Source organism: Salmo salar, chromosome 24 (genome assembly GCF_965601325.2).
Source record: "Salmo salar chromosome 24, fSalSal1, whole genome shotgun sequence".
Lineage (NCBI taxonomy): Eukaryota > Metazoa > Chordata > Actinopteri > Salmoniformes > Salmonidae > Salmo > Salmo salar.
This window is the reverse complement of record NC_138314.1, coordinates 42498308-42524976: the sequence shown is the minus strand read 5'-3', so window position 1 is coordinate 42524976 and position 26669 is coordinate 42498308. Positions and strand designations below refer to the sequence as shown.

The window sequence follows — 26669 nt, the reverse complement described above, 5'->3', positions numbered from 1 at the left end:
TGCAGCTAACCCATTCTTTAAGAAGGCCAGGCAGCGACACCGTTCAGTCTGCCACCTTCACCTGTCTTTTCTTACGGAGATTCAGAGATGCTGGTCCAACCCGCGGGCCCTTGCCCACCACGGCAAGAACAGTAGGACGCTATCTGCCATTGGCGACGCAAAACAACATGGGCTGGACCATATGCCTAAGGTGGATGAATGCATAGCAGAGCTAATGCTCTCTCCAGATGAAGGCCTGAAATATGTGACCTCTGCCCCAGTCCTCAGTACTCGCACAGAACAGGATGCTCTAGCCGGAGCGCGCAGACCCGGACTTCTGCTACCTGAATGACGCATCTCTTCAACCGTTTGCGTTCATGAACAGAGAGCTAGGCAGACTGCTCTTTGGCCTGCGGCTTAGCGGGCCATCATACATAGAAAACAGACCCATGGGTGTTGATGACCCTCTCACAAGGGTACAGGTTGCACTTCTGACACCAGCCCCCACCATTCTCAGGGATCAGAATGACTTCATTCACAGAAACCCTGAAAGATTGCACCCTCAACCTGGAGAAGGGTGCGATCACGAGTAAAAGCATCAGAACAGCAAGATGGCTTTTACTCAACCTATGTTCTGTTTCCGAAGAAAGACAGAGGCTTCTGTCCAGTTCTGGATTTAAAACGGTTCAATGTTTTTTCCTAAAAGTTCTCCCCTTTCAAATGTTGCGGACGGTCAACGTTCTCCAGATTGTAGCCAGAGAGGAATGATTCACGTCCCTGGACTTAAAGGATGCTTACGTTCACGTTCCTGTGTTACTGGAACACAGGCGATTTCTGCGTTTCGCCTTTCAGGGCCAGGCTTACTGGTTTGCGTTATTACCCTTTGGTCTCTCCCTGGCACCTCGAGTCTTCACAAGATGCGTGAGCGCAGCCCTGAGCTCCTTCCATCTACAACGGATCGAGATCCTTCCTTACCTCGACGACTGGCTCATCTGCGCCTCTTCTCTCGCGAGTGTGCGAAGGAAAGATCACATCAATGTGCTAGAACTTCAGACAGTTTACCTAGCCCTGAATCACTTCCTGTCCTGATGATCAGACAATACATGGACAGTGTTCCACATCAACCATCAAGGGGGAACGAGGTCTGTATGGTCCCTACAGGTGGCCCAACAACTCTTGATATGGGCCTTACCACGTCTGGCCTCACTATGAGCCATTCATCTCCCAGGCAAGGTGAACAAGGTGGCAGACTTCTTGTCGCGGGAGAATGGCAGCGGTTTGGAGCAGCACGAGAACCTGTTCGCTTCATAGCAAACATCCCACTGCGCCTTCTGGTTCTCTCTGGCAGAGTTCAAGATCCCCCTGGGCATGGATGCCTTAGCCCCACCTGATCTTAGCAACGCTGTACAGGGTCTCTGTCTCAGCACAGGCTACTGCTTGTAGCCCCCCCAGATGGCCAGTGAAACCCTGGTTTCCAACCCTCATTCTTCTGGAGGGAGAGCCAATGCAGTACCCACAGATAGGAGCTGCATTCAGTTGGAATACAGGTTATGGTATCCCAGTTCAGACCAACTACAACTATGGGTGTGGCCTCTGGAGAGCCCGACCCTCTACTGATCAGCTGCGATCCTGCTATTATCGGACAAAACTTCCTTTCGAGCATACAGAGGAGCTTTCCTCTTAGCTATTTCATCAGCGAAACGTGTGAGTGAGCTCTTTATGAGCCTGGTCTGCCTACGATGGAAGGCAGACGACCTAGGCGTGACCTTATGGCCCAATCCAGCCTTTTTACCTAAGGGTTTATCACCCCTTCACATCAATCAAGCCATTGAATTGGTGGCCTACTGCCCCCATCCTTTCCAGAATGCAGAGGAAGAGTGAGCTAATCTCCTGTGTCCAGTCCTTTCCCTCAAATGCTATATGCAAGCCTCGGAGCACTACAGGAAGTCAGATCAGCTGTTTCTGTGCTTCAGTGGGAAGTCAAAAGGCCTTGCATTGTACAAGCAGAGGCTTTCACACTGCCTTGTGGATGTCATCACTCAGGCCTACAAGGGAGTAGGGCTCCCTGTCCCAGAAGGTGTGATATGCCACTCGACCAGAAGTGTCACCACATTCTGGGCTGGGCTGAGAGGCGTCCCCCTGAAATGAGAGATACACAGCTGCTTGGGTTGTCACCCTGCGCGTTCTCAAGATTTTACAAGGTCAACGTCGCATCCTGCCACACCATGGGCTCTACCATTCTTCCAGTGGCACTGGTGCATTAATCAGAGGTTAGTGCTACTCCTCGTGACCTTGTTGGTATAAGTCGTCCATACCTTCAACTGTACTGACGGTCTGAAAGGTACATTCGTAACTTCTGTTCTACTTTATAACTATGCTTCTATGAATACCTGGAAGACTGTCAGAACTATCCTGTCACTCAATGTTTTGGGGCGAGAAGATTTTCTGAGACAGTGCGTGGTCTTGACATACTTTTAAATATGAACCGCAGGGGGGCACCTCCTCCCACGCTGTCATGTCACCTGCTTGACTTTGTTATTAATACTCAACCTGTGCAGAGCGCGTGGGATATAATCTATACTTTCAACCGTACTGATGGTCTGAAATATTTTAAAAGCTTAGTTTTTCCTCCCTGTATTCATCCTCTCCTGTTTCTCTTTCCTGTATTCATCCTCTCCTGTTTCTCTTTCCTGTATTCATCCTCTCCTGTTTCTCTTTCCTGTATTCATCCTCTCCTGTTTCTCTTCCCTGTATTCATCCTCTCCTGTTTCTCTTTCCTGTATTCATCCTCTCCTGTTTCTCTTTCCTGTATTCATCCTCTCCTGTTTCTCTTTCCTGTATTCATCCTCTCCTGTTTCTCTTCCCTGTATTCATCCTCTCCTGTTTCTCTTTCCTGTATTCATCCTCTCTCCTCTCCTGTTTCTCTTCCCTGTATTCATCCTCTCCTGTTTCTCTTCCCTGTATTCATCCTCTCTCCTCTCCTGTTTCTCTTCCCTGTATTCATCCTCTCCTGTTTCTCTTCCCTGTATTCATCCTCTCCTGTTTCTCTTCCCTGTATTCATCCTCTCTCCTCTCCTGTTTTTCCTCCTTCTATTCATCCTCTCTTCATCTCCTCTCCTAGGCACAGAATGCACTGTGTCCCAGTCTTTACTGACACAGCAGGGGGTCCCAGTCATTGGCCTCTCCAATGGGAAGTCTTACTGCTTCAACTCCTCCCTGGAGACATGGTAAGATACACACACACACACACACACTTACCTTAGAGAAATCATAAGTGTCACACATTTTATATACACCCCCCCCCAAAATTATCAAATTAATTGATTGAACCAATGTTTCGGCACGGTGTTGACCGGTGAAGGCGGTACAAATGTCTGGCCAATCAATCCATGCCATCATTAGAAGTATATACTGTAGAGTGTTTATTAGTTAGCACCTTGCCAACTGTTCTACTGACTGTTGTAACAGGACACTTTAACAGGTAAAAATAATGGAAAATCACCAGGAAATCAGCTCAGAGTGACTGTAATGTAGGAAATTTGTTCCTCAGTAAGTCGAGTAAATAGACACATCTGTAATCAACAGTTGAAATGATTATATTTTAGTCAAATGTTATCCGTTTTGGTTTCTTGTGATCAATTTGCAGTCTCCAAATGATTTATAGTTATGTTCCGGCCCCCCAACTATCCGCTCAAGAAAAAATTGTCCCGAGTTTGAATGTAGCCAGGGACTCCTTCTCTGTACAGTCAACAAGCAGACAGTCAACAAGCAGACAGTCAACAAGCAGACAGTCAACAAGCAGACAGTCAACAAGCAGACAGTCAACAAGCAGACAAGTAGTGTTGAGTTATTAAACCTGCGTGATTGGGGGTGTATGCCATCCACAGACATCTAGGTGTGCAAACAAAAACACTCATGTCCACTAATGCTCTCGTGTGTGTGTGTGTGTGTGTGTGTGTGTGTGTGTGTGTGTGTGTGTGTGTGTGTGTGTGTGTGTGTGGTGTGTCAGGAACCTAATAGCGGATAAACAGGACTCCCTGGTGCAGTGTGCTGACTTCAAGAACTGCATCTCCTCCCAGGATGCACTTGTGTCACAGGGACCCCTGGCTCTCACACAGGGACACAACCTCAAGTGAGTCTGACTGTTAACGATGGTCTAGGATCAACTTATCATAACCTTATCCATTAGTGGGGAAAATGCTAAACTGACCTAAGATCAGAGTGTAGGGAAACGTCATCCTACACAGACTGTTACACACTCACCACATTTACTCATTATTAGACCAGGGCTGAAGGTCTCTGGTTTAAGAGCTGAGAAGTTCAGATGTATATGTCATGTTAATGGTGAACAGCAGGGTCGTGTTCAGAAACAAAACTAAAACAGGGGAGGTACTCTCCGAACTCGTCCAATAAGAAAAGGCTCGTTTTCCTTTTCTGTCTCAAAACGTTTTCAAACATTTTCACATGGTGTGTCATATTGATAATAATGTCTATCTGTAGACTGCAGTTACTGCAGGAACGGTATCACACAAAACGATCATTAGCATTGCCTCGCTGCATGCTGCGCCCACTCTGCCGTGGAGGCTGCATGCTGCGCCCGCTCTGCCGTGGAGGCTGCATGCTGCGCCCACTCTGCCGTGGAGGCTGCATGCTGCGCCCGCTCTGCCGTGGAGGTGAGATGCGAGGTGAGATGTGGGAAGATGTTTTCGGCTTCCAGACATTTAAACAGATATTAAATACCGGCCACTCTAGTTAAAAAGTGCTGTTTATTTCAATGGGCAATCGAGAAGTAACCTGTAATATTGATCACCATGTCAGTTAGCTAGTGTTACTGTATGGAGGTGTTTCCCACTGGGCAGCTGTGTCACGTTGTCTCCAGTGGTATTTAACATGGCCAGATGTTTTCCTCCAAGGTTTAGCGGTGTTCATGACAAATATTATGTTGGTCACTATTTGGAAGTCACGGGATACAGTCTACTCAGTGGAGAGAGCATGCATGGCAAGTTTGGTGTTTCACAACGCAGCTACACTGTGACCTTGGACCCCCGCCTGCCGAGCACTGCTATCCAGCAGTTCTGTTAACGTTCCAACGAGGGAAGTAGCTAGTTAGTGTCGTCAAGGTGACTGTTAATGCACAGACACAGTCGTTACTTGGTTTTAGTGATTTTACACCGTAAATGTACAAGTAGACTGTGGCATAAACTTTCTATCCAAAAATGATGAAACTACATTAATCCAGAAAACTTTGCTAACCTTTTCCCTATTTTACCGATGTTGTTTAATGTGGTTGTTTTCTCTCCCAGTGCGGGTCGCCTGGCCTCCAGACTGTCGTCCACCCCCCACCACCTGCAGCATGGCATGACCCTGGTTTTCCTGGAGAACCAGCTGGCGTCGGCCCTCACCCTGCGCTCCAGCACAGAGTACCACTACTGGCTGCTCATCTATGCACGCTTCCTGGTCACTGAGGGTGAGCCAGACTGTGTCCCACATGACAACCTATGCCCTTCTATTTTTGAGCAGGGCCCATAGAGGAAGTGGATGGAATGCAAGTGAATGGGGCATGTGTGACAAAATGAACTGAAATCAACTCCCTATTTGGTAATGTGATTTGGCAGTTCATTTTTTAACCTGCACACGTGTTCCATCCACTTCCATTGATTGTTAGCTTGTGGTGGCCAAAGTAAGTTACAGATCGTAGTAGCTGTAAAAGGAACCATGGATTATAGGTTCTCATGGCCCATAGACTCATTTCAGGATGAGGAACCATCTAAGTTGTAATATCCTGAACTTTCCTTTTACTTTACATTTTTTTCTTGCTGTCTAACCTTTGTGTGTTCTGTCCGGCAGGCTCTGATTATCGGCTACGGGAGCTCTGTAAAGACTTACTGGGACCAGTGCACAAGTCTGCCAGCAGTGCCTGGGAGCCTACAACCCTGGTAGGTGCCTACAAGGCAGCACGCGGTACCTACAAGGCAGCACGGCTACGGCCGAATGAATCTTGTCCCCAGGCTCAATTGCTACAGCATTTAGCCTGCGTTTACACAAGCTGCCCAATTAAGTATTATTATTATTTTTTAGAATTTATTTTGACTAATTGGTCTTTTTGACCAATCAGGTCAGCTCTTTTACCAATAATTGGGCAAAAGAACAGAATTGGGCTTCCTGTGAAAACACAAGCAAAGATTCTGGAAATACTTAGCAACAGAATTGGACTTAAAACGGGTGTGGCTAAAAGGCAAGAGACAGCCTCCTTCAGCTGTTTTTAAATCTTCCTGCGAGTACTCTGAAATGATTTAATGAGAGTACTCGAACAGTGAAATCATTTCAAATACCCATCCCTAATTCCAAATGAAATAGCAATGATGATTGAGAGAGCAGTGATTATGGGATTGGGTCAATCCCAGAGAGGGTCCCAAACAGCATTGGTTACAGGAACACTACTCGGGATGGGAGGTCGCGAGTCAATTAGAATAGGAGTTCCAGTAATGTGGCCCAATCCAAACAGTGAAATTATCATGTGGTCTTGTCCTTTGACCTCTGTCTGTCTGTCCCCAGGGCCTGCGGAAGAGGGACCTGTTGAGAGAGCTGCTGCCTGTCATAGGACAGAACTTGCGTTTCCAGAGGCTCTTCACAGAGTACCAGGACCAGCTGGAGCTGCTCGGCAACAAATAGCACTTCTCAAGTAACTCACTTACTAACCCACTATCCTATCCAGCCCAGCTCCACCCTGGCTGCTGACAGACATTCCCTCCCCCAGCTCTGGCTCTTTCCAGGCCTCCCTCCGCTCTGCTCCGTCTAACCCAGCCTGAAGGAAGCACTCTGTCCCTGGGTGGAGAACCACTGGCACCCGGGTTGTAGAATGCTGAAAACAGCACTGAATAATGACTGATTATGCATTGTCACCAAGTATCCATTAATAATTGATCGATTAATTATGTTGATAACGACAATGATAATTATGTTGAACTGTTATGGCGAAGGAAATCCCGAGCCCTGCTAGAACTGTCAGAAGGATTCTCTTTCTGGGAAGACGGAGAAAAGCGTATACCTGGTTTTGGATGGGTCACTAGAAGCACAACAGTCCTCCTGAACCTCCACTGACTCCCTCACCGGACCACTGCTATGTGTGGCTGCTGCCAACCAAGCCTGGCTATGGGTCGTCCCAGCCCTGTCCTGTCCTCTCCTGCCCTGGGGTGCAACTATACAGGGTCATCTGGGGTCACATGCTTAAGGGTCAATGTAATGAAATAAACTAAAGCTACAGTAGGATAGAGGAGCTATGTTCTACCATGAATCACCCTCTTCTGAGCTTAACCCCTCCTATCTTTACAGAATGTGTACAGACTCTTTTCTGTTAGTCATTTTTAAATGTTTGTACAAGGCAACTTCTTTTCCATTTTCTAAAAAAAAAAAAAAAAAAGGAGAGAAAAATAATACAAACAGGCAACACTTGTGTTTTGAAATGAAATAAAACAATCAACAAATGCTGTTTTGGTTCATCTTCTTGTCCACGGTTGTTTCTGTCTCGGGCCTGTCTGGAGCCTCGGGCCTGTCTGGAGCCTCGGGCCTGTCTGGAGCCTCGGGCCTGTCTGGAGCCTCGGGCCTGTCTGGAGCCTCGGGCCTGGCCTGTCTGGAGAAATGAATGCTGATCTATTCAGGATGACATGGTTGTTTTTCTTTCAATAAGCTAGTTAGCATCCTCACTCTGTTCAGTGAGGGTGTGTGCCAATAAACTCTCCTAATATGTGTACTTGATCACTTCCTTTTCATGGATTAGAATGGAAATAAGTGATGTGGTGGAAACTCCCCCTAGCCTGTGCCTTCACCAATCCAATGACTTTAGATTTGTGGGAGATAAAGAATGAGGCAGGGAATATTATTGGGGGGGAAATGAGGACTTGGCCTTTGTTTCATAGTATACCACAGGGGGGTAGTAGAGACCCACAGTACACGATTCAGAGTGTTGTAGAGACCCACAGTACACGATTCAGAGTGTTGTAGAGACCCACAGTACACGGTTCAGGGTGTTGTTGTAGAGACCCACAGTACACGGTTCAGGGTGTTGTTGTAGAGACCCACAGTACACGGTTCAGAGTGTTGTAGAGACCCACAGTACACGGTTCAGAGTGTTGTAGAGACCCACAGTACACGGTTCAGAGTGTAGTAGAGACCCGCAGTACACGGTTCAGAGCGTTGTAGTAGAGACCCACAGTACACGGTTCAGAGTGTAGTAGAGACCCACAATATACGGTTCAGAGTGTTGTAGAGACCCACAGTACACGGTTCAGAGTGTTGTAGAGACCCACAGTACACGGTTCAGAGTGTAGTAGAGACCCACAGTACACGGTTCAGAGTGTAGTAGAGACCCACAGTACACGGTTCAGAGCGTTGTAGAGACCCACAGTACACGGTTCAGAGTGTAGTAGAGACCCACAGTACACGGTTCAGAGCGTTGTAGTAGAGACCCACAGTATACGGTTCAGAGGGTTGTAGTAGAGACCCACAGTACACGGTTCAGAGCGTTGCCAGGCACCACAAAGGGAAGGTCTCCATGACAAGGTCAGTCAGCACCTGTCCAATATGTTCAGTGTGTGGACAGCATGCTGTTTGTGACTGGCATTCTGTAAATAATTCATGCCATTCACTGAAACATGCCCAAAATAGCCGTCTGCAGAAATTAGCCAAATACTGCTTTCCCCGAGGAATATCAATGACACACAGTATGTGCTCCATATGTGCTCCAAATGGCACCCTATTCCCTACATAGTGCACTACTTTTGACCAGAGCCCTATGGGGTAGTGCACTATATAAGGAAAAGGATCCCATTTGGGACACAGAAGCAATCAAACAGCCGGAATAGAGAGAATGCTAATCTCTAATGCTGATTAAATGCAGGCAAAAGGGTTTCCCCTTCCTGCCACAGGGTTAGTGGTGATTGTAAAATGTTTTGCAATGGAAATCAGCATTTCTTATTGGGCCATTGTGGCCTGTTTGCTTAAGTTTGGTTCCTAGTCAATACACCCCTTTAGTATTTTATCCTTGTCTCGGTTGGTGACAGTGGCCCTTCCTTTAATTCCTTCCTCCGTCGTGGGATGGTCATATCAGGAACAGTTGGCTCAAAGTAAACAGTAAACGCGTTCCTTCGTTCCCAGCACCACAGGACTAACACCTGAGAATCATCCAGCCAGTAGATTTAAGGCCCCCTGGACATACACACTCACCTAGTCTACCTTCTGAATCCTATTCACTTGAATGATTGAATCAGAAGTTTTAGAAAGACAGCCTCAGGCATCCAGATGACGCCTCTTTCTCCCAATAACATTCCCCTCCACTGAGGACGCTTCAATGTTTTACCGTCTGAATAGTTCCCTCCACACAGTGGGTTTCACCTCATTATGTACCGAGGGTGTTTAGACAACTTTGTCCCAAATAGCACCCTATTCCCTATGTAGTGCACTACTTTAGACCAAGGGGTTGAGGAAAAGTAGTGCATTGTAAAGGGAATAGGGTGCCATTTGGGATACAAGTCTCACTGAGATGTTCTTTCAGCACTGATGGGCTAACACAGGACCATTAACAACCGTGTCTGTCTATAGACACACATTTTAGAGCGAGCGGAGTGAATGGCAGTTTGAAAGAGGCCGTAGAGAACTCTTCAAAGTACTGTAAGGACTGGAGAAAAGGGAACGGAGTGGTACCCCTGCTAGGGTGCCATGTGGGATGTCCCAAGGCTTTTTGCAGAGCAGAACATTCACACACCTGAGATCTCTCCCGGAGCCACTTTCACACACTTAAAAAAAAAAAATATGTACATGCTGAATTTTTGTGTTTTCCCAAACTGAAGTTGTTGAAGTCCTTGATCGACTTATGTCAAGGGGGCAAGTTGTGGTGCATAGCCTACGGATGTGGAATCAAGAAGCAAAGGAGATGAAATCAGTAGAATTATGGCAGCTACACTGAGGGAGCAAATTGGCTTAGTTTTACTGACTGTGTGTTGTTCAAATATGTACAGTATCTTGGCATTTCTCACTATTGGAACAAGATACTTGCTGTACCCCACTGGCCCGCTGGTAGATCCAATAGAACTGTCTCCCTCCGTTTTAATATGCAGGGGCGGATACTGGAGGCTATAGATTACTGGGGAATAATGTGGACTGATTTTCCTCGTGTTGAGTGTGAGCTATCACACTGCTTGTTATCTTCAACTGCCTTCGGCACAGAGAGTTTACTTCATACCCATGTACTCTGTCCTTTTTACTTTAATAACCAGCCCTGCTTCCTCTTCCTAAAGAAGCAGTTTGTTCATGGCTCACTGTGGGCCACATTTCTTATTGGGGCCTTTGACCCTCAGTCGGGCAAAAAATCACGTTGAGTGATATATATGGGATGTTAAGCGGGTCAAACACACACACACACACACACTGACTCAAAGGGGAATATTAAAGCTGTTGGCATTATGGAATGTCAATGCAATGCATTTGCAATTCATAGTAAATGAAATGTATTCGGTTTGATGTCAGCTCAGACGTCTTTGAGACGAGGAGTGAGTCTTACTTTACCTGGCTGCTTAATTACTCCTGAGTTACAGAACACTTGTGATGCTACGATGCATAGGAATATACACAAACCCCACTGTGCCTCTCTCACAAAGATCTGCAACACAGTACACAGAGAGTGAGCCAAACACTGTCATCCTTACACCTCCTCTAGGTTGACAGGGAACAACATTTTGACTTACAGTTCATTCGGAAAGTATTCAGACCCCTTGACTTTTTCCACATTTTGTTACGCTACAGCCTTATTCTAAAATGGATGAAATTAATTTTTTTCATCATCAATCTACACACAATACCCCATAATGACAAAGCAAAAACAGGTTTTTAGAAATGTTAGCAAAGGTTAAAAAAATGAATACATTTCAGACCCTTTACTCAGTACTTTGTTGAAGCACCTTTGGAAGCTTTGACGCTTTCAAGCTATGACGCTTTCAAGCTTGGCACACCTGTATTTGGGGAGTTTCTCCCATTCTTCTCTGCAAACCCTGTCAAGGTATTTCAGGTTGGATGAGGAGCGTCACTGCACAGCTATTTTCAGGTTTCTTCATAGATGTTCGATTGGGTTCAAGTCCGGGCTCTGGCTGGGCCACTCAAGGACATTCAGAGACTTGTCCCGAAGCCAGTCCTGCGTTGTCTTGGCTGTGTGTTTAGGGTCGTTGTCTGGGGTGAACCTTCACCCCAGTCTGACGTCCTGAGCGCTCTGGAGAAGGTTTTCATCAAGGATCTCTCTGTACTTTGCTCAGTTCATCTTTTCCTCGATCCTGACTAGGATCTTTCCCTCGATCCCTGCAGCTGAAAACATCCCCACAACATGATACAGCCACCACCATGCTTCACTGTAGGGATGGTGCCAGGTTTCCTCCAGACGTGACACTTGGCAGTCAGGCCATAGAGTTTAATCTTGGTTTCATCAGACCAGAGAATCTTGTTTCTCATGGTCTGAGAGACTTCAGGTGCCTTTTGGCAAACTCCAAGCGTGATGTCATGTGCCTTTTACTGAGGTGTGGTTTCCGTCTGGCCACTGTACCATAAAGGCCTGATTGGTGGAGTGCTGCAGAGATGGTTGTCCTTCTGGAATTTTCTCCCATTTCCACAGAGGAGCTCTGGAGCTCTGTCAGAGTGACCATTGTGTGCTTAGTCGACTCCCTGACCAAGGCCATTCTCCCCCGATTACTCAGTTTGGCCGGGCAGCCAGCTCTAGTAAGTGTCTTGGTGGTTCCAAACTTCTTCCATTTAAGACTGATGGAGGATGATGGTCTCAAGGATGATCAATGGAAACAAAATGCACCTGAGCTCAATTTCGAGTCTCATAACAAAAATAAAGAACAGAAATACCTTATTTATATAACTATTCAGAGTTATATAAATAAGGTATTTCTGTTTTTTATTTTTGATACATTTGCTAAAATGTCTGAACATGTTTTCGCTTTGACATTATGGGGACATTATTGTGATGTCATTATGGGGTATTGTGTATAGATTGACGAGGGAAAAAAACAATTGTATCAATTTTAAAATAAGGCTATAACGTAACAAAATCTTTAAGAAATGGAAGTGAATACTTTCCGAATGCACTTTATTTGTTTGGTTTTGATAGCAGCCCCCCCCCCCCTTCAGCATCACTATACAATTGCAAAGCAAAGGAGTGAAAGTTTGGAGACACAAGGGGTCCAAAGATTCAGTGCTATACTGGTTAATTTATTGTCTGACTTGGCCTCCCTGGAGAGATATACCGTCAAACTAAATAACAAACTGAAAGATTATAATGACATTTGGAAACCATTCCTATCTTGCATTGCCCCTAAGCAACCCCAGACAACATTTAATATGTCACCTCCTCCTAATTCACAGCTCTATGGTAACCGGCTTAAATATTAGTCTTGTACTTTCCAGTCCTATCTTGTCCTGTCATGGACTTTCCAGTCCTGTCCTGTCTTGTACATTCTAGTCCTGTCTTGGACTTTCTAGTCCTGTCTTGTCTTTCTTGTATTTTCCCGTTCTCTCTTGTATGTTCCTGTCCTGTCTTGCCCATTACTCTATTATTTTGTCTTATTGTGTTTTGACTCCTTCATTTGTTTTCTCCCTTTCTATTTTTCAATTTTCAGTTATTCTTTGCCTTTTGGTCGTAGTGTCACCAGTAACACCAGTGCAGTTACCAAGGTCACCAGTAACGCCAGTGCCGTTACCAAGGTCACCGGTAACGCCAGTGCCGTTACCAAGGTCACCGGTAACGCCAGTGCCGTTACCAAGGTCACCGGTAACGCCAATGCCGTTTCCAAGGTCACCAGTAACGCCAGTGCCGTTACCAAGGTCACCAGTAACCCCAATGCCGTTACCAAGGTCACCAGTAACCCCAATGCCGTTACCAAGGTCACCGGTAACGCCGGTGCCGTTACCAAGGTCACCGGTAACCCCAGTGCAGTTAGCAAGTTTACCAGTAACGCCAGTGCAGTTAGCAAGTTTACCAGTAATGCCAGTGCAGTTAGCAATTTTACCAGTAATGCCAGTGCAGTTAGCAAGTTTACCAGTAATGCCAGTGCAGTTAGCAAGTTTACCAGTAATGCCAGTGCAGTTAGCAAGGTCACCAGCTGGCATTGCATCTTCTACAAAAACAACCTCTTATGTTTAACCAGGATGCAGAATTTGCAAACAACATGGCGCCAGTTAACAGTCACTTCTGTGAACATTCCAAAACGCGCTCCAAACAGAAAGAAAACAGTAGGCAGTAGCACAATAAGGAGCAGACATGTTTTATGTTCAAAGTGAAGATACTGGAATACCTCCTCCATTTAAAAAGTTCTCTCAAAACACTGCTAGCTTCAACTGCCTTATCGTACCCCTGTACTCTCATTTCATACTTTAATAACCAGTTTAGCCTTTTTGATCATAATGAATAAGAGTATGGATGGGACGGAGGACGGTGGTCATCCCAGATCAGCACTCCTATTCTGAGACTCTTTGTGATACAGGCCCTGATGTCCATTTGCTCATCCTGTTGTGAGGCAAACTGTGTCCTGGTTTTGTCTTGAATTCAGCCAGCGTGTTGAGGGAGTAGGCAACATGATGACACAGAACAGCCAGGGTATTGAGGGCGAAGGCAACATGATGACACAGAACAGCCAGGGTATTGAGGGAGTAGGCAACATGATGACACAGAACAGCCAGGGTATTGAGGGCGTAGGCAACATGATGACACAGAACAGCCAGGGTATTGAGGGAGTAGGCAACATGATGACACAGAACAGCCAGGGTATTGAGGGCGTAGGCAACATGATGACACAGAACAGCCAGGGTATTGAGGGCGTAGGCAACATGGTGACACAGGACAGCCAGGGTATTGAGGGAGTAGGCAACATGATGACACAGGACAGCCAGGGTATTGAGGGCGTAGGCAACATGGTGACACAGGACAGCCAGGGTATTGAGGGCGAAGGCAACATGATGACACAGGACAGCCAGGGTATTGAGGGCGTAGGCAACATGGTGACACAGGACAGCCAGGGTATTGAGGGCGAAGGCAACATGGTGACACAGGACAGCCAGGGTATTGAGGGCGAAGGCAACATGATGACACAGGACAGCCAGGGTATTGAGGGCGAAGGCAACATGATGACACAGAACAGCCAGGGTATTGAGGGCGTAGGCAACATGATGACACAGGACAGCCAGGGTATTGAGGGCGAAGGCAACATGATGACACAGAACAGCCAGGGTATTGAGGGAGTAGGCAACATGATGACACAGGACAGCCAGGGTATTGAGGGCGAAGGCAACATGGTGACACAGGACAGCCAGGGTATTGAGGGCGTAGGCAACATGATGACACAGGACAGCCAGGGTATTGAGGGCGTAGGCAACATGGTGACACAGGACAGCCAGGGTATTGAGGGCGAAGGCAACATGATGACACAGAACAGCCAGGGTACTGAGGGTGTAGGCAACATGATGACACAGGACAGCCAGGGTATTGAGGGCGTAGGCAACATGGTGACACAGAACAGCCAGGGTATTGAGGCCGCAGGCAACATGATGCCACAGAACAGCAACCACTCATAACATAATTCGCCTCATGAAGATTCAGTGCTTTACTCAGTAAATCTCTTTATCCCCTCCTCTCTTTACTCTCTACATCTTTCTGTCCTCCTACCACTTCCTTCCTTCACTGTGATCTTCAAGCTTGGAGATACACTGCCCAAAATCAGCACAATCTTCTTCTACACGCTGCACTTGTTGTCTGTGGGTTTACAGCAACAGTATGGTGTCTTCAATGCCTGGAAGATTGCAAAGTACACTGAAGCACATTTTTCCCATAATGCCTGTGACACAAGGCGATGAATCAGGGTTAAAACTATGGCCTACTGGATGTCAGTCAAGCCACAGTTCTGAAATGGGCTGTTATATACATGCCATTCTTTTCACAGCTCGCTAGGCTTGTAGGATGCAATGACATCCCTCTCAAGGTTGATGCCTGCGAAGGCCCCTGTATTGTCACCGACTGTGTAAATTCACCCAGGGACAAGACTTATGGTAAGATAGATGACAGACCCTGTCCCCTTGCCTGCCAGAGACGATGCTATCGCCCACCAAGCGTGTCCTCTCGCTCTCTGATTGAACAACATGGCAAAGGAACACAACAAAATGGGATTATTTCATTTCAGATGATTAAGAGTGCAGTGTGGATGTTGTTGTTGAGAAAGAATTGAGCCAATACTCTTTTCAGCCGCAAATTATTTGGAGAGATGTTTGTTTGTTGTAGATCTTGTATTTAAGAGATCTGAATGGCACTTGTTGGCTCAGTACCTCAACTTGAATCCGACTGCCAAGGCTGAACAGTTCTATCTCCTGTTTACTTTCATTGTGATGTAGATTTGGCGACACAGGCACTAAAATCTATTTTCTAGAACACAACAGAACAGAGCAGCACACCAAAGCCCTAGTTCTGGCAGTGGGTGGAGGCTGGGTACAGGGAGTGGGGGTGGCTGTGGTGGGCATGCACAATCTCAACAGACTTGTGGGTATAAATACAGAATGGCACGCACCACGGCAAGCCCGTCTGTTAGCCTGTCTGTCAGAATCAAGCCAAATCTCCCATCCTTGCATGCGACAATCTGTTGCTATCAGTTCACCAGCTAAGTTTATTTCTGGATATGGCAACATCAACATGCTGGCCTCAGTTTAGCAGAATCCTGTCATTCACATGTTCACAGGTTCAGAGTCCCTCCTCCCTCCTGCACTCTTATAATTTGTTTTGCCCGTCTGGAACATAAAAAGGTTCTTTGGCTGTCCCCTTTGAAGAACCCTTTTTGGTTCCAGGTAGAACAGTTTTGGGTTCCATGTAGAACCCTTTCCACAGAGGGTTCTACAATGGAACCCAAAACAGTTCTACCTGAAACCAAAAAGGATTCTCCTATGTGGACATACGAAGAACCCTTCCGGAACCCATTTTTCTAAGATACTATGTCTTCGATATGTCTCCTATGACAAGACATGTCTCCAAACTGTTGGAGCCTTCTATTGCCCCTCGTCTATGGTATGCTCTCGCTGACCATCTGACAGCTGCTCCATACACTAGAGCTCCTCTTTTTCATAGCCCTAGTCTGAAAACTAATGTCAGCACCTAGTTATTTTATCTGCCTTGATTATAAATGTTCATTTTTTTGTTGCCTAAGTAGAGCTTCAGAATAACTAGATAGGATTTCTGTCACTTACACCAGATAGGTGCAGTGTAATGTGTTGTTTTACAGGGTCAGTCATAGTAGTATGATAGGTGTTGTTTTACAGGGTCAGTCATAGTAGTATGATAGGTGTTGTTTTACAGGGTCAGTCATAGTAGTATGATAGGTGTTGTTTTACAGGGTCAGTCATAGTAGTATGATAGGTGTTGTTTTACAGGGTCAGCCATAGTAGTATGATAGGTGTTGTTTTACAGGGTCAGTCATAGTAATATGATTGGTGTTGTTTTACAGGGTCAGTCATAGTAGTATGATAGGTGTTGTTTTACAGGGTCAGTCATAGTAGTATGATAGGTACAGTGTAATGTGTTGTTTTACAGGGTCAGTCATAGTAGTATGATAGGTACAGTGTAATGTGTTGTTTTACAGGGTCAGTCATATTAGTACAGCGCCCATGCAGCAAGTTAGTGTTAAGTTCCTTGCTCAAGAACACAGACAGATGTTCCACCTTGATGACTCAGGTATTCAAACAAGCAACAGTTACTGGCCCAACGCTCTAACCGCTAGGCTACCTACCTAGGCTACAAATTAAATGTATTATTGTTATTTAGTAATGATCTGTCTTGCTGGACAGGCAAGAGTGCCTGGCAGGGGAGAACGTCCTCAAGCAATTAAGGATAATAATTTGTTCACGTGTTGTGCAATGTCCATGTGAGAAGCCAATTGGTATAAATACAAGAAATGACACATACTCACCAAAATACATATTATGAGTTGCCAAAAAATGTGCCAGAAGCATTTTGTCTTGATAGGTCACCCCCTGCTGGGACTCATCTCTCCATGTGCCAGCAGCAAGTGAGAGGCTGTGTCTGAAATGGTTCCCTATGTACTGTACTACTTTTGTCGAGGGCCCATAGGGCTGTAGTGCGCTACTTTTGACGGGGGCCCATAGGGCTGTAGTGCGCTACTTTTGACGGGGGCCCATAGGGCTGTAGTGCACTACTTGTGATGAGGGCCCATAGGGCTGTAGTGCACTATATAGGGAACCATTTCAGATGCAGCCAGAGATTATGAGATGAAGGCTTTACTCTTGTCTGCCTTGCAAACATGACTTTAGGTTTTCTTTCGCTATTAGAACAGGATATTACAGATTACATTAGGTGTTGTTTTATTTACCTGATCATATGCAGAATCTTCAGGAGATTGTCCAACCACTCTTTTTGCCATGCTTTTCGGCCCCTTGCATAAGGCCTATTTAGGCGAGCTTACAATCCATTTGGAGTTAATCGTTTAAAATTGTATTCATCCTTTATTTAACCAGAGAAATCACTTTGAGATTTACATCTCTTGTTCAAGTGGGCCCTGGCCAAAAGAGCAGAATACAGTTACACATAACACAGCACTACATAAAATATAACAATGAATGGATGTTAAAACAGTGGAAAGTGCATCTAATCACATATGCAATATTCCTAACGACCAGCCATTCCCCGGGTTCCATTACGGCTGCCAAATCTCCTTTTATCCAATTTGCATTCAAGAAATATTTAGAAATCATTCACATTCTTGTGTGACTGGAATCATAATCGACATGCCCCAGTTCAGAACTGAAAGCTTTCTGAATTGATCACAATGGAGGGATTTGTTATTGTGCAAGAGAACAGAAGCAATGCAAATACGATTTATTAACATGAACTCTAAGCCAAATAAATACACACGAAATCTAACAAGTATTGTTTTACAGAGAAAGAAATGGGTACAGTTACTGGCATTTATTGACTTCCTGCTTCTTATCTTCTGTAGTTAATAATAAGTAACGACATTAAGCGGACTTGGTATCCAAATGCAATCACACGTAATTATGCGCAGCGCCGGGTTTGCAGGGACTTGCTGATGAGCCATCGACACTGGCAGCCCACAACAAACAAACAGCATCAGTCTGACAAAGTCTGCAGCCTGCCATGGGAGAATTCAGCTCCCAGACACCGTGACACCCTGTCTGTAATCAACATGCAGGATCATTGGTCACATCTCAAATGGCACCCTATTCCCTACATAAAATAGTGCACTACTTTTTTACCAGAGCCCTATGGGCTACTGTATAGGGTCTATGGTGCCATTTAGGATGCAGGCCTCTGTCTCATGGGAGGGGATGGCAGTGGTGTAAAGTACTTAAGGAAAAATACTTTAAAGTACTACTTAAGTCTTTTTTTTTTTAGTATCTTTACTTTCCTATTTTATATTTTTGTCAACTTTTACTTTTAGTTCACTAAGTATATTTAAAAACAAATACTTTTTAACTTTTTAACTCAAGTATTATTTTACTGGGTGACTGCGGATATCATAAGGTGAATGCACCAATTTGTAAGTCGCTCTGGATAAGAGCGTCTGCTAAATGACGTAAATGTAAATGTAAATGTACTTCAGTAATGTTCTATGAAGGTATCTTTACTTTTACTCCAGTATGAGAATTGAGTACTTTTTCCACCACTGGGGAATGGATGGATAACCACCACCCCCATGATGGTAGTTGACTTAATAGATCCAGCTATAGGACAACACAGTAGCACCTGATTCACTCAACCAGGATTCAAAGATTCTGCCAACAGACTATCTTACAGTATAATGTACCTGCTCACCTCAACGAATCCCAGCGGTTTAGTAGTCACCTGAACTAACGTTGTCTTTTTAAGCTTGTGCCTCTACTAGCAGGCACATTCAGCATTCTCTCAATGCAGCCTCGCTGGGCCTTTTAGCAGATGTTGAGCCTAATTGCTCTATTAGCTTCTGGATGTGCAGGGAGAATAATCAAGCTTTGATCTTCTCTTGCTCCCTGCCTCCCACCTGTTTTACATCGCTCCCTATGGGGCTGTTTCATCCATACATTTCCCACCCTCACTCTGTTTGAGAATGAGCGTTTGTCTTTGTTTTATTTCTGTATGGTTGGGGGAGGAGGGGGGGGGGGGGGTCAAAATAGTGTGGCAGGGATAGCTGATCTGAAACCAGTGCTTAGATATGTTTCTACTTTCCTGCACTTGTTCCCCTCTGAATGAGTATCTCATTTGTTCCGTAATGAGTGTAGACACCGTATACTGTGCAAGGTAATGGAGCTTCCGTTCAAGTTGCCTCCTGATTGAGCCACAGGGAGAGGTGTTAATGTACTTCTCCTAGCTCCACTCTCCACTTTGCTCAGGGATGAGGATAAAGGGATGATGGGTGAATGGGTCCATCCTCTGTCCACTAACTTCAACACATCTACTGAGCTCCAATCCAACACAGAAACCATTGTCATAGTTTTATTGTTAGGTGGCTATATAATAATTTCTTCTTCTTCTTCTTCAGTGTCATCATGTGCAATACTGCTCGTTCTGTGGAATAAATCATTAGTGGGCCATTAGCCTCTGTTTTCCACCTCATGGATAAAACAACAGGTGGTGCTGGACCTGGTGGTGGTGCTGGGCCTGGTGGTGGGGCTGGGCCTGGTGGAGGTGCTGGGCCTGGTGGAGGTGCTGGGCCTGGTGGTGGGGATGGGCCTGGTGGTGGGGATGGGCCTGGTGGAGGTGCTGGGCCTGGTGGAGGTGCTGGGCCTGGTGGTGGGGATGGGCCTGGTGGAGGTGCTGGGCCTGGTGGTGGTGCTGGGCCTGGTGGAGGTGCTGGGCCTGGTGGAGGTGCTGGGCCTGGTGGTGGGGATGGGCCTGGTGGTGGGGATGGGCCTGGTGGAGGTGCTGGGCCTGGTGGAGGTGCTGGGCCTGGTGGTGGGGATGGGCCTGGTGGAGGTGCTGGGCCTGGTGGTGGTGCTGGGCCTGGTGGTGGTGCTGGACCTGGTGGTGGTGCTGGACCTGGTGGTGGTGATGGGCCTGGTGGAGGTGCTGGGCCTGGTGGTGGTGCTGGGCCTGGTGGTGGTGCTGGACCTGGTGGTGGTGCTGGACCTGGTGGTGGTGATGGGCCTGGTGGAGGTGCTGGGCCTGGTGGTGGTGATGGGTCTGGTGGTGGGGCTGGACCTTGTGATGGTGCTGGGCCTGGTGGAGGTGCTGGACCTTGTGGAGGTGGGCCTGGTGTTGGTGCTGGGCCTGGTGATGGTGCTGGGCCTTGTGGAGGTGGGCCTGGTGTTGGTGCTGGGCCTTGTGATGGTGATGGGCCTGGTGGTGGTGCTGGGCCTGGTGGAGGGGCTGGGCCTGGTGGAGGGGCTGGGCCTGGTGGAGGTGCTGGGCCTGGTGGAGGTGCTGGGCCTGGTGGTGGTTGTGGGCCTGGTGTTGGTGCTGGGCCTGGTGATGGTGCTGGGCCTTGTGGAGGTCCTGGACCTTGTGGAGGTCCTGGACCTTGTGGAGGTGGGCCTGGTGTTGGTGCTGGGCCTGGTGATGGTGCTGGGCCTTGTGGAGGTGGGCCTGGTGTTGGTGCTGGGCCTTGTGATGGTGATGGGCCTGGTGGAGGTGCTGGGCCTGGTGGAGGTCCTGGACCTTGTGGAGGTCCTGGACCTTGTGGAGGTGGGCCTGGTGTTGGTGCTGGGCCTGGTGATGGTGCTGGGCCTGGTGGAGGTGCTGGGCCTTGTGGAGGTGGGCCTGGTGTTGGTGCTGGGCCTTGTGATGGTGATGGGCCTGGTGGAGGTGCTGGGCCTGGTGGAGGTGCTGGACCTGGTGGTGGTGCTGGGCCTGGTGGTTGTGGGCCTGGTGTTGGTGCTGGGGCTCTTTCGACCCTGCCGGTCCTTGGCTGTGGCAGGAAATGGATCACTCTCTTCGCCCTGGCCACTTTTGACAGCAGGGCCACACTAATAGAGGGAGATAACTGAGGGTAGCCTTGGTATCAACACCAGTCACGTCTAAGACCACTCCTAACTGATTTTCATTACATTTTGTAAATCTAGAACTAAGGTACCAAGGTGCTGGGATCCAACAGATCTCTCTATTCTTTCCCTATTATACAACTGAAAGGGCTTTGGTATTCTGATGGAGATATGCAGTGTCATTTTTACTAAAGATTACCGTAAAACGTCAACTTTTACATTTTACCAAATTCTGTCCGTCAGACGATCAAGAGCAGGGCTCAACCTGGGAAGTAAAAACAGTTGGTTTCCCAGGTCCCAGGGGAGATTGGGTTTGCACAATCAATCAAATGTATACTGCTCAAAAAAATTAAGAAAACACTAAAATAACACATCCTAGATCTGAATGAATGAAATAATCTTATTAAATACTTTTTTCTTTACATAGTTGAATGTGCTGACAACAAAATCACACGAAAATAATGAATGGAAGTCCAATTTATCAACCCATGGAGGTCTGGATTTGGAGTCACACTCAAAATTAAAGTGGAAAACCACACTACAGGCTGATCCAACTTTGATGTAATGTCCTTAAAACAAGTCAAAATGAGGCTCAGTAGTGTGTGTGGCCTCCACATGCCTGTATGACCTCCCTACAACGCCTGGGCATGCTCCTGATGAGGTGGCGGATGGTCTCCTGAGGGATCTCCTCCCAGACCTGGACTAAAGCATCCGCCAACTCCTGGACAGTCTGTGGTGCAATGTGGCATTGGTGGATGGAGCGAGACATGATGTCCCAGATGTGCTCAATTGGATTCAGGTCTGGGGAACGGGCGGGCCAGTCCATAGCATCAATGCCTTCCTCTTGCAGGAACTGCTGACACACTCCAGCCACATGAGGTCTAACATTGTCTTGCATTAGGAGGAACCCAGGGCCAACCGCACCAGCATATGGTCTCACAAGGGGTCTGAGGATCTCATCTCGGTACCTAATGGCAGTCAGGCTACCTCTGGCGAGCACATGGAGGGCTGTGTGGCCCCCCAAAGAAATGCCACCCCACACCATGACTGACCCACCGCCAAACCGGTCATGCTGGAGGATGTTGCAGGCAGCAGAACGTTCTCCACGGCGTCTCCAGACTCTGTCACGTCTGTCACATGTGCTCAGTGTGAACCTGCTTCATCTGTGAAGAGCACAGGGCGCCAGTGGCGAATTTGCCAATCTTGGTGTTCTCTGGCAAATGCCAAACGTCCTGCACGGTGTTGGGCTGTAAGCACAACCCCCACCTGTGGACGTCGGGCCCTCATACCACCCTCATGGAGTCTGTTTCTGACCGTTTGAGCAGACACATGCACATTTGTGGCCTGCTGGAGGTCATTTTGCAGGGCTCTGGCAGTGCTCCTCCTGCTCCTCCTTGCACAAAGGCGGAGGTAGCGGTCCAGCTGCTGGGTTGTTGCCCTCCTACGGCCTCCTCCACGTCTCCTGATGTACTGGCCTGTCTCCTGGTAGCGCCTCCATGCTCTGGACACTACGCTGACAGACACAGCAAACCTTCTTGCCACAGCTCGCATTGATGTGCCATCCTGGATGAGCTGCACTACCTGAGCCACTTGTGTGGGTTGTAGACTCCGTCTCATGCTACCACTAGAGTGAAAGCACCGCCAGCATTCAAAAGTGACCAAAACATCAGCCAGGAAGCATAAGATCTGAGAAGTGGTCTGTGGTCACCACCTGCCAAACCACTCCTTTATTGGGGGTGTCTTGCTAATTGCCTATAATTTCCACCTGTTGTCTATTCCATTTTTACAACAGCATGTGAAATTTATTGTCAATCAGTGTTGCTTCCTAAGTGGACAGTTTGATTTCACAGAAGTGTGATTGATTTGGAGTTACATTGTGTTGTTTAAGTGTTCCCTTTATTTTTTTGAGCAGTGTATTTATGAATCCCTTTTTTATTCTCAATCAGTGTTGCTTCCTAAGTGGACAGTTTGATTTCACAGAAGTGTGATTGACTTGGAGTTACATTGTGTTGTTTAAGTGTTCCCTTTATTTTTTTGAGCAGTGTATTTATGAATCCCTTTTTACATCAGCCAATGTCACAAAGTGCTGTACAGAAACCTAGTCTAAAACCCAAAACAGTAAGCAATGCAGATGTAGAAGCACAGTGGCTAGGAAAAACTCCCTACAAAAACCAGGACATAGGAAGAAACCTAGAGAGGAACCAGGCTCTGAGGGGTGTCCAGTCCTCTTCTGGCTGTGCCGGGTGGAGATTATAACAGAACATGGCCAAGATGTTCAAATGTTCATAGATGATCAGCAGGGTCAAATAATAATAATCACAGTGGTTGTAGAGGGTGCAACAGGAGCAACAGGAGCACCTCAGGAGTAAATGTCAGTTGGCTTTTCATAGCCGATCATTCAGAGTTAGAGACAGCAGGTGTGGTAGAGAGAGAGTTCTAAACAGCAGGTCCGGGACAAGGTAGCACGTCCAGTGAACAGGTCAGGGTTCCATAGTCACAGGCAGAACAGTTGAAACTGGAGCAGCAGCATGACCAGGTGGACTGGGGACAGCAAGGAGTCATCAGGCTAGGTAGTCCTGAGGCATGGTCTTCGGACTCAGGTCCTCCGAGAGAAGAGAGAGAAAAAGAGAGAGAGTATTAGAGGGGGCATACTTAAATTCACACAGGACACCAGATAAGACATGAGAAATACTCCAGATATAACAGACTGACCCTAGCCCCCCCCGACACATAAACTATTGCAGCATAAATACTGGAGGCTGAGACAGGAGGGGTCAGGAGACACTATCGCCCTGTCCGACGATACTCCCGGACAGAGCCAAACAGGCAGGATATAATGATATACAGCATGCACGAGCTGCAGCTGGTTTACTTTTCCCATAGTTTGACCGGCAAAACCCAAATGAAGAAGCACAGGCAACATAATTTAATTGACTTTGCTGTCAACACATGAAAGTGAATGGTACAACAGGTGGGTCCCCCTGTGGTATTTATTCTTTAAGGCTGACAGGAATGATAAGCCTGATGTTCTGAGCCCAGGTGATCAAAGTCTTGTTTATTCCAGGAACTAAGCTGCAGAGAAAGAGCGCTCTTCTTTCGTCGCTCCCAAAGTAAAAAAATAAATAAAGGATTAATTTTATTCAGTGTAGGATTTCACTGATCTTTTGTCAGAATATGCGTTGTGTGGGGAAAGGTGTGGCAATTACACGTCCAGTAGCACTGACAATGAGACCTAACACAAGACCAAGGCTTGTACTAATATGCATACTGTACAATGCACATGTCATCATGTACAAGGTTCACTAGCCGCTATCAAGCAGGTCATCATGTACGAGGCTTGGTGGCCGTTATCAAGCAGGTCATCATGTACGAGGCTCGGTGGCCGTTATCAAGCAGGTCATCATGTACGAGGCTTGCGGCCGTTATCAAGCAGGTCATCATGTACGAGGCTCGGTGGCCTTTATCAAGCAGGTCATCATGTACGAGGCTCGGTGGCCGTTATCAAGCAGGTCATCATGTACGAGGCTCGGTGGCCGTTATCAAGCAGGTCATCATGTATGAGGCTTGCTGGCCGTTATCAAGCAGGTCATCATGTACGAGGATCGGTGGCCGTTATCAAGCAGGTCATCATGTACAAGGCTCGGTGGCCGTTATCAAGCAGGTCATCATGTACGAGGCTCTGTGGCCGTTATCAAGCAGGTCATCATGTACGAGGCTCAGTGGCCGTTATCAAGCAGGTCATCATGTATGAGGCTTGCTGGCCGTTATCAAGCAGGTCATCATGTACGAGGCTCGGTGGCCGTTATCAAGCAGGTCATCATGTACGAGGCTCGGTGGCCGTTATCAAGCAGGTCATCATGTACGAGGCTCGGTGGCCGTTATCAAGCAGGTCATCATGTACGAGGCTTGCTGGCCGTTATCAAGCAGGTCATCATGTACGAGGCTCGGTGGCCGTTATCAAGCAGGTCATCATGTACGAGGCTCGGTGGCCGTTATCAAGCAGGTCATCATGTACGAGGCTCGGTGGCCGTTATCAAGCAGGTCATCATGTACGAGGCTCGGTGGCCGTTATCAAGCAGGTCATCATGTACAAGGCTCGGTGGCCATTATCAAGCAGGTCATCATGTACGAGGCTCGGTGGCCGTTATCAAGCAGGTCATCATGTACGAGGCTCGGTGGCCGTTATCAAGCAGGTCATCATTCTTTATTGGGACAGAAATTATCTGTGTGTAACGGTGACAACAAGCATGCTAGAAATTAATGCTTCATTCACAAGCAATTGTGCAGTGGTATATAACTTTTATTATAATTATTAACTACTGCACAAATGTGTGTTCTCCTGTTCTCCAGATTATTTGATGCTTAAGTGAAGAGAAGAACGGCCAGGCAGCGAGGAGAAGAACGGCCAGGCAGCGAGGAGAAGAACGGCCAGGCAGCGAGGAGAAGAACGGCCAGGCAGCGAGGAGAAGAACGGCCAGGCAGCGAGGAGAAGAACGGCCAAGCTGGGAGGAGAAGAACGGCCAAGCAGGGAGGAGAAGAACGGCCAAGCAGGGAGGAGAGGAACGGCCAGGCAGCGAGGAGAACGGCCAAGCAGGGAGGAGAAGAATGACCAAGCAGGGAGGAGAAGAACGGCCAGGCAGTGAGGAGAAGAACGGCCAGGCAGGGAGGAGAAGAACGGCCAAGCAGGGAGGAGAAGAACAGCCAAGCAGGGAGGAGAAGAACCGCCAGGCAGTGAGGAGAAAAATGGCCAGGCAGTGAAGAGGGTAGAAAGCAAAATGACCTAGTTCTGAGAAAAGGCCTTCCTTGTGGCTCAGTTGGTAGAGCATGGTGTTTGCAACGCCAGGGTTGTGGGTTCGATTCCCACGGGGGGCCAGTACAAAAAAAAATGTATGCATTCACTACTGTAAGTCGCTCTGGATAAGAGCGTCTGCTAAATGACTAAAATGTAAATGTAAATGTAAAAGCCCTGGAACAATAGAATTGTAGGAGGGACCTTGAGATGTTTTTCTCTCCGTGGTCTTTGTCGTTTTCTGTTCTCTTGACTCCCATTATGTTGAGATGTTGAGCATTGCAAGCTGCAGTCATGTTGAAGGTGTCAGCCCCAATAGAAGTTGTCATTCTATTCAAGTTCTACATTCCACTTCTATGGTTAGCCATTAAGGCAGAGAGAACATTTTCTCACAGATGAGTCATCTATACAATATTCACTCATTGCTGTGGTTTGTAATAAGGTTTTTGTGGGTCATTACTGTTATTGATTGAAACGGTCAAGAGGACATCCATTTATAGGTCGTTTTGATAAACTGTTGTCAACGACATTGACTTAATGTTCTCTACCCTATTCAAGCTGATTTTCTCTGCCAGTAACACATGCTTCCTGTCACCCTGATCCCGGAGACATACTGCTGATCTGGAATAGCAAAGTCTATCCAAGCTGAGTCACACGTTAAACAAACTGGATCACACTTTAAACAAGCTGGGTCACACGTAAAACAAACTGGATCACACTTTAAACAAGCTGGGTCACACTTTAAACACGCTGGATCACACATTAAACAAACTGGATCACACTTTAAACAAGCTGGGTCACACTTTAAACAAGCTGGGTCACACGTTAAACAAGCTGGGTCACACGTTAAACAAGCTGGGTCACACTTTAAACACGCTGGGTCACACGTTAA

General features: G+C 47.1%; 1 protein-coding gene across 1 annotated transcript in view; it reads left to right on the top strand.

The window, feature by feature from the left end:
* hira (histone cell cycle regulator a) overlaps window positions 1-7464 on the top strand; it is a 36482-nt gene extending 29018 nt beyond the window's left edge. The window contains exons 21-25 of the mRNA XM_014172642.3: window positions 3101-3206; window positions 3989-4111; window positions 5283-5446; window positions 5827-5915; window positions 6535-7464. Of these exons, the coding sequence (XP_014028117.1) occupies window positions 3101-3206; window positions 3989-4111; window positions 5283-5446; window positions 5827-5915; window positions 6535-6651 (599 nt within the window). The 3' untranslated portion in view covers window positions 6652-7464. The remainder of the gene's footprint in view (window positions 1-3100; window positions 3207-3988; window positions 4112-5282; window positions 5447-5826; window positions 5916-6534) is intronic.
* The last annotated feature ends 19205 nt before the right edge of the window (window positions 7465-26669 follow it).